Source organism: Barbatula barbatula (genome assembly GCF_947034865.1).
Source record: "Barbatula barbatula genome assembly, chromosome: 12".
Lineage (NCBI taxonomy): Eukaryota > Metazoa > Chordata > Actinopteri > Cypriniformes > Nemacheilidae > Barbatula > Barbatula barbatula.
Genome location: NC_136775.1, coordinates 3,817,821 through 3,830,415, shown reverse-complemented (window position 1 = coordinate 3,830,415; position 12,595 = coordinate 3,817,821). Strand labels below are relative to the sequence as shown.

General features: G+C 38.7%; 1 protein-coding gene across 1 annotated transcript in view; it reads right to left on the bottom strand.

The window, feature by feature from the left end:
- Positions 1-12,083, bottom strand: part of zfpm2a (zinc finger protein, FOG family member 2a) — a gene marked incomplete at its 3' end in the record, with an annotated part of 126,736 nt that extends 114,653 nt beyond the window's left edge. Inside the window, exon 1 of the mRNA XM_079469928.1 lies at positions 11,948-12,083. Within this exon, the coding sequence (XP_079326054.1) occupies positions 11,948-11,987 (40 nt within the window). The 5' untranslated portion in view covers positions 11,988-12,083. The remainder of the gene's footprint in view (positions 1-11,947) is intronic.
- Between the last annotated feature and the right edge of the window lie 512 nt (positions 12,084-12,595).

Below are 12,595 nucleotides of genomic sequence, written 5' to 3'. Positions count from 1 at the left end.
AGAGAGAGAGAGAGAGAGAGAGAGAGAGAGAGAGAGAATTACTGTGAAATTACTTGATAAACATGATATAGATCAAAATAAATGTTCATTGGAAAGAAAGGCAACATTTAGATTATTCATTTTATTATGAGATAATACCGATTCTTTTACTAGGTTTATTATAATCTTGCTGATCAGGCTAACGGATTAATTGCATTTGCGATTAGATTGTAATGTGACAAAATGCGATCTTCTAATCGCAAAGAATGCGATTTGATAACTTCATTAACTTTGATGCTATAATCTGAGTGTAATAAGCGACCGCACAAAGTACAGAGAAAATATTCAAATGCATAGAGACCAGTCTGCTTCCGATGCTGTGATCTTACACGTAGAACATGCGTACACTCTGGTCACAAGAGGAAGCATCAACTTCGCTCCGCTGGACACTGACCCGCACACCTGTGTGTCAAGTTAGCCAAATACCACCCGACAGGGAACACTGACCGAGATGTTTGAAAGCGCAACTCCTTATGAATATAATTCAAAACGGCAATAACTGTTCATCGCAAAAGATATGATGCCCCTCCATGCGGTGACCAAGCCCGGGTTTATGGCTTTGATAAATACACTGGATAAGCGGTACAGCATAGATACTTTGGCCAGGTCACTACACCGGAGCTACATAACTATAATTGTTTATATATATTTTTATTTTGCACTTTAGTTTGTGTGATTTGTTACAGTTTAATGTTAATGTTTGCATGTGTACAAGGATAAAATGATTTACAAGCGTGGAAGGGATTCTATTCTTCGACTGTGGTTTAAGTGAAAAAGTTAAATAAACATATCATTCATGTCAATAGTTGGCATGCATCACATAATTTCAACATAACATATAGGCCTGGCCTACAGAAAAGAACAGTTGAATCTGTCTCATATTCTGTTGATCATACTATGCAATGGTTATTGCTTGTCTTTTTTTATAGTACAGAAGATACAAATAATCACATATTAATCGCAATATTTGAAAAAGAAAATAATCGCAATTAGATTATTTCCCAAAATCGTTCAGCTCTACCACTACAAAGAGCTGATCTTAAAGGGCAGTTCACCCAAAAATAAAACTCTATATCTGTATCTTCTTGAACACACTGAAAGATATTTGGAAGAATGCTTGTAACCAAACAGTTCTTGGCCACCATTGACCCCCATAGGAGGAAAAAATACCGTGAACACCAAAGAAGATATTTCAAAGACTATAGGAAAGCAAACTCTTCTGGGGCACCTTCGACTACCATTGTCATTTTTTCTACTATGGTAGTCAATGGTGGCCAAGATCTTTTTGGTTCCACGCATTCTTTCAAATATCTTTCTCTGTGTTCATCAGAACAAATACATTTATACAGATTTGAAACAACTCGAGGATGAGTATATAAGGACAGACTTTCTTTGAATGAACTGTCCCTTCAAGTTAATCTTGAAAAATGAACAGACGTGAAGATCATTCTGATTACATATTTTAATCAATCAGATTTCAATCAAGAAACAATCATTCATGTTACAGCATGTACAAACCGTTCAGCATTTTAGATGATGTGTCATGTCCAGTCTAATGCCATTATAAATTCATCTTTAGTCGAATAAGGACACGAGTCATATGATTTAAACAATTCGTGTTCAGATTATGATTCAGATGAAACACAATTTTGTTTCTTATATGCCAAAGTACGTTTTTAGGGATTTAAGGAAGATGGTTAAGGTTGTAAAACACAAAGTAGGTTCAACCTTTCACAGCTGGATTTATATTTGGTTAGCTCAGCTAGTACAGCATGCAGCTAGCGATTCCAAATTATGGCTTTACCCATACACCTAAAATGTCAGTCCAATTCGTTCATATTAACTGTGAATAAATGTAAGCAGTTTATTTGCTTGTACATTTAGTACTGTGAAAATCTGCGCTTGTGTTTTTCAGCAGGGATAACAACACAAACAGCCCACAGCGGACTCTACTACACTCGACTGATGCAGCATAACAAGTTTCATGAGACCAGCGCAGACAGACAGAAGGGAGATGAGAGAAAACGAGACGAATATCTGTGACCTTTTTGTCCTTCACATTTGCCAAACTTCAATCTGTGAGCGAGAATCAAACACTGAAACTGGCTGTCAAACGTAGAGTCAGACATCAATCAATCAGTACTGTGCCTCTTATCATCTGACCCACGCGTGTGTGTGTGTGTGTGTGTGTGTGTGTGTGTGTGTGTGTGTGTGTGTGTGTGTGTGTTTCACTGGCTTAAGAAAAGATGACGATGGTCAAATGTTTGCCCCTGTAAATCCCAGCAGATATAAACACCAAAACACACGTAAATATTCAATTTGAACCCGTATTTAATGTGATTTAATACAAAAAGAATTCAATGACTTATGTTATTATATATCACAATCATTATATCTTAAAAATTGACAAAGATTATGTATTTATAATGAATTATAACTGTCCACTTCGTCAGAGAAAGTCAATACAAGAATCCAACAGCAGTTTTTGAATGAGAGGATAAAACCGGCTTTCACCAAAATTCCACATCATGTCAAACCTCAGACATGTGCTCCATTGAACCCGTTCTCAGCTTTGCCCTCGTGTGCGTCCAAACACGTTCTGGAAGTTTGTTTCCGTTTCCTTACATATCTGACACAACCCGTTGATCTGTTTACTTTCCACAGCTTTGTCTCCTGCAATTTTCCGGCAAGTCTGAAACGTGAGGTCCTCTTTAAATTACAGTCCTGAAGAAATGCTGATGTACAAATTGAAGTGAAAGGCCTGAGATATAATCCTCCACGGCACCTCTTCCTTAATGATGTTTCCCAAGCAATGCCCAAACCTCTCCATCAGATACACACGGGTTCAGCTAATTCCTGCCAAAACCTCACACTTCAATATTTCTGTAATCAGCTTAAGGTCACCGCGTATGAAAAAACATATTTCCTGCAACGTACCTTAATGTGAGTGGAAAAGAAGGCATGATCTTATGGAACATGCACATCATTGCTAACTCGCATATATAATATCTTGATATTTAACTGTATTGCTGTCTTTGAGAAACGGTACGCTCGTTCTTACACGATTCTCCTAAGAAAGAGTAAAATGTCTTCTCTGGAGTTTCGAATCTTGACAAGGTCTATTTGCTTAGATAGCAAAATCTGTAATGAAAATAAGATTATTTTTTTTTAGGTCCCTCAATTTAACCCAAGGATTTTTTTTGAAGAAGCATCTGAGACAAAGGTACTTGGAATTACTGGGATGCCTCAATATCAAGGGGAAACAATCATAGTATTTAAATGAAACAACGTAAATCTTTGAAAAACAAATAAATAACAGAAACATTTCAAAATGACATTTGTGAACAGAGAGAGTTAATGCTGATACTGACTAAAGCCTCACTTCATTTGTATTTGTATTTGTTCATCTTTCTCTGACACACACACAAGCTTCCGGACTTAACCCAAGTCAATATCCAAATTCATTACATGGTAAGATTTCCAGTGATAAAATGTTGTGCGCCAGATTGGCGGCCTAACCTGTGAAACACACTTAATTGAGCCGTATCTCCACGGCGGTGATGTTCCGAGCCAGGGTGAAGGACATGTGCACGTGAAGCGAGCGAATTCGTGATGTGGCCCCTCTCACTTGTTCTCTGGCTGATTCGCCTTTTGGCAGGGGCCAAATAGAGAATGTTAAATGAAGCGATTGTGTCCCCTAGGCAGGATGGGAAAAAATGCGAGCGACTGTGTGTTGGGCTCCCCGGGGGCTATTCTCAGCCTGATGAGGTATATAAACAAGCTGGAACCAAACCGTAAACTGGGCTACAACTGGGACCTTTGGGAGAACAAGTGGGTGAGACAAAAAAGAGAGAGTTGTCGCACGCTGGAGATGGGCCAAACCAGAGTACATAACCGCAAGCAAAGACGCTGTTAGAATCAGAATCAGATACTTATTCATTGAAAAAAACGTTCAAAATCTCGTACATAATACAGAGTTTAACTCGATGTTAGCTGTTTGTGTGATGTCATTCAGAGTTGGAGTATGAAGTTGGAAGGTGGCACTGAAGTACTCTCTTCCATGTAAGCGGCTGGAAATTCTGACTTTCCAAATTAAATGGAACGCATCAATATTTGGAAACTCAAATGCATCAATTCCTGAATAATGACTCACACCTCTGTGAACACGCACAACTAGAAAATGAACCACAGGCTAAAGATGTCTTAAGGTTTCTGAGCTCGGATGTTGCTCTTTTGTAGCTCTAAAGACTTAATGGAGTTCTCAGTAATGTAACATTATCTTATCTCAGATGTTTCCTCTATAATTCATTAGTAGTAATAAAAAACGACAAAGATGAAACAATTATATATATACTTATAGATATAGACTTATATAGACATATATATATATAATTAGTCAGACAAATGTGAAATTAATCTTTGGAATCTTGCTAAAATTAAACCACATGAAAAAATATTGTACCATGTACTATACAGTTGTATTTGATAGCAATTGCTACACTAATATGTTTTATAGAATTCCATATTATTTACTATAGAGAATTGATAACCTAAATACTGTATAATACTTTAAATTTCATTTTTAACCTTACCACAGTAAATATGAATTTTAGCACACTTCACTAAAGCGAATATTAAAGTATACGACAGTCTTTTTTCACGTGGTAGTTCAAGACTTTAAATAATGTCTTTAATTTATGTCTTGATCAGAATGCAGACCACAGAGTAATAGAGAGAAAGAGAGAAAGAGAGAGAATCGATGATCTGAGAGTCTAAACTAGATTTCTAAGCAGTTTGCCACTCTCTGCAGCGAGATAAGATAAACTTTCTTTGACCTGAACGATGAAGTTGCCATGGCGATCAGGGAGTACACTTTCCCTATTGATATCGCGCCAATGTAACAACAAATAGAATCAGATGGTACAGCTGATAGAGCTGATTAATTAATACCAATATTGATCTGTACAAGCAAGACACAAGGCTATTAACTTCAAGGCTGAAAGTCAATTGTAACCCGGAGCCCAATAGACTGATCATTGATATCACAGCTAAATAAACTAAACAACAGACCACACAGATTAGTCAAGTACAATTTCTGTGATTTGATCTTGTACGGTCCTTCAAGGAAAACGCTGACTTAAAGGATTAGTTCACCTAAAAATGATAATTCTGTCAACATTCGCTCGCCCTTGAACGTATCCGGTGTGGCTATTTTTTTCACATAGCGATGACTAAAGGAAACATAAGGAAAATGTTTACATACACTCTGTCAATCGGCTCAAAAAAAGCACAATAAATGGCTAAATGTACATGTCTATACGAATATGCAAATCATAAAAAAGGAAAGTGACTGCAACGTCAATTTGACCTCGTCGAACAAAACGTAAAGAAAATGACTCGCAATTACATCACTTGCAATTCTATGTTTTAAACAGAGATGGCAACAGCGAGGCCAACGTTTTGGATTGGAGTAACTCTAAGATCTTTTAAACCTCCACTTTTACACGACAGTGAATATAAAATGCCACAAAAAAATGGTGCCAATCATTAGAACCAAGAACTAAGGGAAGGTTCATATTTTCGGTCGACAGAAAACATCAACAAGTATAGAAAAGAGCGGTCTTTAAAATTCCTCCTTTTAGATTCCTGTAGGTAATGTAGTGTAGTGTAATGTAGGTATTCGGAACAACCGGTGGGTGATGAAATCCATTTTTAGATGAACTATTCCTTTGAAGTTCGGCTCAACTTACAAAAAACAACAGAATGATTAACAATTAACAAGCAAATGAGAGCCAAAGCTAATCTGAAGTGACAAGCATAAATTCATGAGCGGAAGTCTCGAAATGAATCCGTGCAAATATCACAACACATTTGCGTGACCTCAGAACTGTCAGCTCTGGAATTATCTGCGAAGAATTCAGGAAAAAGGATGATAAAGAGGAAACTTTGGCAGGAAGTGACCTCCACCTTTTGAAACAGACAGAGAAAGACTGACAGCACAGGAGAAATCGGGAATGTTTGGTAAAATACACATCAGAGGGAGCCAAAGAAATGACTGCTCTTACGGTTGAGCTACTTCAACTCTATATGTACGTCTGAATGCATTCTTCCATAAGGCATACAAACACTCTTTGTACAGTATAGTAAAAAATGCACAACACCGAACGATAAAAAATGGGTAAACCAAATATTGCATGGCCCTAATTGATCCATTTGTATATAACATTTATGTCCTTTGCTGTCTCTTTGTGTGATGATCTGCATTTGTGTTTTTTAAAGATGACAACAGACGTTTTATACTTGTGCTACCTGTACAACTGTTTGGCCTGTGCTACAAAACTTTAAACCTCTGTAGCACCAGTGCTGTCTGCAAAAAATTCAGATCGTGGATCGAGATTCTTTGTTATGAAGATCTTCACATGCTTTTTTGGGAAGATCGCCCAGCCTTAATGTCAAGCCAGTATTATTTTGGGTTAACAGTAAAAAAATTATTTCTTGGCTAAACTTAAATGCTGCAAAGTTAGATGACCCATTCAACGTATCGTTTATTTAATTAAATTCATATACAAAATAAAACATAAATGGTTATATTATTCGCCGCATAGACCAGATATTGACTTTGGGACAGGTGTGTGCATCCGATGAAACCGTCTATAAGCTATGTTTTATAAATCAAGGACAGTTCCGACAATGCATGTCCAAGCATCCCTGTTTGCATTTCGATAACGGCAAAGATTTTTAAATTGCCTTTATTGTGGCACACGTTTTTGCTCTGAGTCAGATGAATCTCTCGGCTTAGAAAAGACAAAACAACACAAGCTGTTATTGGCAGCCAACAGATGTCGAAAGGAAAGTTGGCATCCAGAAAGCGTTCGTCATGAGACATAAATCTATGTGGAACAGCACGCAGCACACTTTCATCAGTGGAATTTGACAGAAAAGGTCTGAGGTATGGGAGCGTTGTCGGAATGGAGCTCTGATTTTACTACATGATATTCCCTACATGATATTCCCTCCAAAACCATCGCAGGCATGAGCTGCTTTGGACGACGATGCTGTTGTAAAACACACTGACATATATAATATACACACAGTCACACTTTTCCTGGTGAGATAACACGAGTGTAAGTACATAACTCACAGATCCATCTCTCTTACACACACACGCACACACACATAATAAGCGCCACAGACAATTAGTTAAAAACAAAACGGTATAAAAATAGAACACTATAAAATCAAATCAAGTTAAACATAATCCAGTGAAAGTAAACTGATAAACCTGTTAATTCCGATCCACACAACTCTACAGACATTCACCAATTACTTAATACAAAACGCCATAAAAATAATAAAACTATAATACAGAATATAGTAAATCCGGTGGGAATAAACTGATTCCAAACCACACACTCAATCCTTTTCATCTCTAACATAAACATATCTACACGCACACAAGCTGACATTTTGGCAGGAGAGTCAGTAAACACTTTAACTGTGCCATCAAACGTCAAGTCTGTGATAAACCCCATCCAGAGATATAAGTGTCACCTGATAGGCCAGACCGAGCTCTCATGACATCATCATCTGGTGGGCGGAGTTTAAAGTTTAACCACAGATGTATGCAGTGACATAGAGCAACAACAACAAAAGCTCACAGACGTGGTACGGCGATACAAACTTGCACATCCAAAAAGACTTCACACATCTTTGCTTGGACTTAAAAATAATTTAGAAGGACAACGGATCTTAAACAGAACGTCAGTCCAAAACATGTCGTGGTTGATCCTTGGGTTCCTGTCTAATGTTTAACCCTTCAGAATGAGAACGGTCCAAGGTTTTGCTCACAAAAACTGCTTACCCAGAGAATATTTTAAAGTCTTATGCGTGTGCTCCAACATGGCAACTATTTTAGCCTGATTTAGCTAAATTTAAATATTAAGGATTAAGCAATCCCAGAATGTACTATGACATGCTCAGTTCAAAAAGAACAGAAACAAATATTCCCAATTCAATAAATGCAATGCCGTCTTATAGGGCTGTCACAATATCCCATTTTCACTACACGATTATTGCACCCTGAACAATACTCGATAGCAAATCTCAGTTTTTATCAAGATGTAAGAAATAAGTGATGCCATCAGTGAAATTCATTTTAATTCAGTGTTTTTGTCTGTTATGTGATCAATGTCGCACAATTAAAATAAAAGTGTATGAAGGCCGAGAGAGTTTGTAACCATTGTAACTGTATCGTAACATATTTAACGGGTGCTCACTAGTTTACGATATTTCGATACGTGTAGCATTAACACGATGGAGGTTTTTAATATCCCGATTACCGTCAATATCGGTATATTGTGACACCTCTAGCATTTTAGAAGACAGCTGCTCAATGCTTATGAAGAAAGCAGACAACAAAGCACCTCACGAGGAACAGCCTTATAAAGAGAGATGTCCGGATCAGAACTCTAAATCTATCAGTGGTGTATGAACGGATCTTACAGTTTAAAATCCAACGAAGATATGAGAATATCAACACAGCAGAGCAGCAGCGAGCCTGAACAGATGGGCACTGCTCCAAAAACCTAGTGAGCCGTCATTCTTTATCATCCGGTTGCTTCAAAGACAGAGTCATAAATGATGGAAGCTTATAAGAGATTTGAAACACACCACTGCGACTCTCACAAAACAGTGCGCAACACGGCAGTCAACTCACTCGATTGTGTCTGAATACAAATCTGAAAAAAAGGAAAATCGCTAAAATGACAACAGTCGTTGTCGTATGTAAAATACAACATTAAAACGAGAAAAAAATTATTTCTCTCGCTTTGTCTGCGATCGTTGATTTATTGTGAGCGTCAGCTCAATGCAATGCATTCTGGGATTGCCCTCTCTGCAAATCATACAATGTTATAGAACTTGGTCAATGCATGGCATCTGATGTCTTACAATCCCGCCTTTGGAGGCAACATCCCTTTTCAGTCTTGTAACAGAAGGACGGAGCGCGTCCCACCTTCACCACCCGCCTGCTCCGCAACCCCACACGCACAACTTGAGGGGCAATTTTACAGGCAAATCGCACCACGAGGCATGCTTTCCCCCGGCCAACCTGTGTATCTGCCCTGCCTATTAAAGCGCCAACAGGCATTCCTGAGCAGAGAGAGAGAGACATGACGCTCTCCGGCACAGCTAATCGCACTTCATCCAGCATCAGCGATATTTTCATCTCTTTCCGTCATAAATTTTCACTGGCCCGGCAAACAATCTGGCCAATTTATTGGCATATTGGCACGGAGTGATAAGGGTTCGAAACAACAGCAGCAAGCAACCGCGTGTGGAGATGAGCCGATAGTGCCGATATGAGCTCCAATACAAAACGCCTCGCCCTCCATCACCTCTCTATCAAACTCTTATTACCATGAGGGGTGCTGTACAAGAGAAGCCGGCGAGTGGGGTCTCTGCTTCGCTTTTGGGGCGTGGCCGGAAATAAAGGCAAAATAAATATCAATAAAAATGGAATCAGATGTAACAGGGACAAAAACAAGGAGGAGAAATACATAATTTATCACAGTATTATCGGGATATCCAGGCACTCTAATCAAGGAGCGGAGGATGACTATTTTTGCCTTATCATCCAAAGTGGTAGAAACGGAGAGGGAATTATCAGCTGGCTGCAGATTGCTGGGTTGGAATTTTAATGGTAATAATCGCGGCTCTGATGGTATATCTCTCTGCCTTATCGTTCCCATTATCTGCCCCTATCTCACAGGCATCGGCGCAAATTAATGGTGCTTATTCAGCCCGGCCTTTTTATCACCGCTCTGAGAGCGCCCGAGGGGAGAGAATAAGCAAAATATTAAAATACTGCATAAATCACAATTTTAGATAACCCAGCAACGTATGGTGAGGAGGGGGGTGGACAGTGCCCGACTACCTTTTTGTCCTTTAAAATGACTCTCAGACTCTCAGTGCACCCCATCAGACTTGGAACTGTGGGTACCACACGACTTTTCCATTCAAAAAGACAATACCGCGATATTTCCGCCTCTCTGAATGACCTGACAGTGGAACAGAGAGCTGTTAGGTAACTCCGTCAGCTCTTGGACATCTTGCGTTTCAGAAGGAAATCGCTGACGGATTTGCATGCAAACATCTCAGTCAACAGTTTAATGAATCCAAGTCGTCTGCGGTATTCAAAAGCTGTCACGCTTGACGAATGAGATAACGAAAAAGTACCACATCAAACAAAATGCGCAAACATTGCACCGCACAGACTGATAGCAGGAGCACAAACCGTCAGTCGTGTTTGAGTTTACTGTATATAGCCACAGACAAACAATTTGAGCTGAATGGCCTCAATAAGCCAGTGAATTTGTTCGTTTTTTGAAGATGTTTAACATTAGATGTCATACATTTACGAACGAAACATCTACAGTATGCTTACAGACACGCACACAAAACATACTAGCCGGATCTATTGGTTTCAGAATGGGTAAATAATCTTGCTGCTTCTCATTAAAATGACAGTATGGCGAGTGGTGACCCACGCTTCAGTTCAATCTGTTTCTAAAAGGCACATTTCACAAGAGAAGAAGATTTGTCCTTCCTTCCTGAGTTCAACACACACACACATGCTGCTGGTAAAGGCCCTGATCAGCGATCTCACTTCAGACAACCGTCTCATTCAGAATACTGGCATAATAACCCTTATAATATTTGCAGGAAAATCTGAAATAAATCCAATCTCGTCGCCTTTTGTGATGCAAAAATACATTACTGTGACCGACAACAGACCTTTTTTTCGACTGATACTGATGGTGTATATTTTATGAAAGACATGATTTATTTAGCTCTAGAGTACTGAAGATTATTCTAGGCTGGGTCATATTTATTAAATATGACATTTATTTGTATAACACAAAACACACATCGAAAATGCAAAAAATATCTTCTTTAAAACATCCTAATGAAATTTTGTTTCATTTAACACATCACGATTTGTGGGATTTGCAATTGTTCAACTTTTTTATTGTATTTTCTTATAGCATTATCAGTGAATAAATCAATGTCTGTAAACGCTCACATCAGACAAATGTATGAGGGACTCTGGCGAGCATCCCTCACAATGTTTTATATCATATCATCTACAGCTGACTCTAAACAGACCCTGAGACACTCATTCCTTCACAACATGATCGAAAACTACAATGAACTATTCAATGACAATGAAATCACCCACATTACACCTCAAGCATCTACTATTGACAAACTTGTTTTAACTTGCATTACAAACACTATAGAATTAAACTTAAACAAGCATAATTTAATTGCAAATTAAAACATTAAACAAGTCCTGCAAATCCCATCATCGTGAAAAACATCTCGTCATGCCTCAACAAATGCGAAACGATTAAGAGATGGACAGACACTAAACAGACCCTCGAGACCCCCTGCCTTCAGAATCAGCTGTGCATCTTCATACCAAAACTACTTGAAACTCAAAACAGCCAATAGGATCTCTTTTCTTAAACATGCAAGTCTATTCTAAACGCACTTTGCACTTATTTTCAGAAAAACACAAACTTGCATTTTAAATATTTCCTATTTCTTATTCTGCCACCACAAAACAAGACTACACCCAAATAGTAAATAACGTAGAATTTATAACATGATTGCAATGTCAGCAATCCTTATATTTACTGCACAATCAAGAGGAAATATCTCGACATGCCACCATACAAATAAACACGGCGAAAGATTGAAAGGCGAATGAAAATATTGATATTTGCATCTGCTGCGTTCAGTCCTTATGATAAACTGATCCGTGAACAGCCTCTCACTCTTTTATCCAACTTTACTTTTCTCGGTTTAGAAATAAATGATAAGAAGAAGAAACACCGTAACTTACGTTTGATCTGCCGGGGGTTGCTCTGCTTTCTACGGGACATGTTGCCGCGATCCGGATGATAATTGATTAATAATTATTCTTATTTTAGTTTATTAATAGAGGTTTTTATGGATCATCCAAGATCCGAACGGGTCGCAGGAGAAATGACGATTATTCACAGGATCTCTCTCTCTCTCTCTCTCTCTCAGACGCGCTCCGCTCGCTCAGTGCGTGTGTGTGAGCGCGTTCATGAGTGTGTGTGTGTGTGTGCGCGCGGAGCTGCGGTCCGCTCGGACTGACGGCGCATGAAAAGGCGTTTCGCGCTTTTGTTTGAACGTTAAGTTTGACCCACCGCGGGTGCCGTACGAGCACAATCTTGCAGACACGCTTGTTTTAAATTTGACCGTTTGTGCGGTTCGTGTTTTAATAAATGTAATTGAATGCGAGTACATTCAACTTGTTTGTTCAGTTTGATGGCTTGCATTGGTTTTTTTATGGTTAAAGTCTTGACGTAAAATAACGCCGTGAAATCATGACGGATTTTAAATGTGATGTTGTGTGTCTGATGTTCTTTTTGCAGGAGTATCACGTGCTTACTTTCTGTGTCTGGTTATCAGCATAATGTCACTGCCTTCGAGTTTGTAAGACTGAGGGGAATGCCATATACGT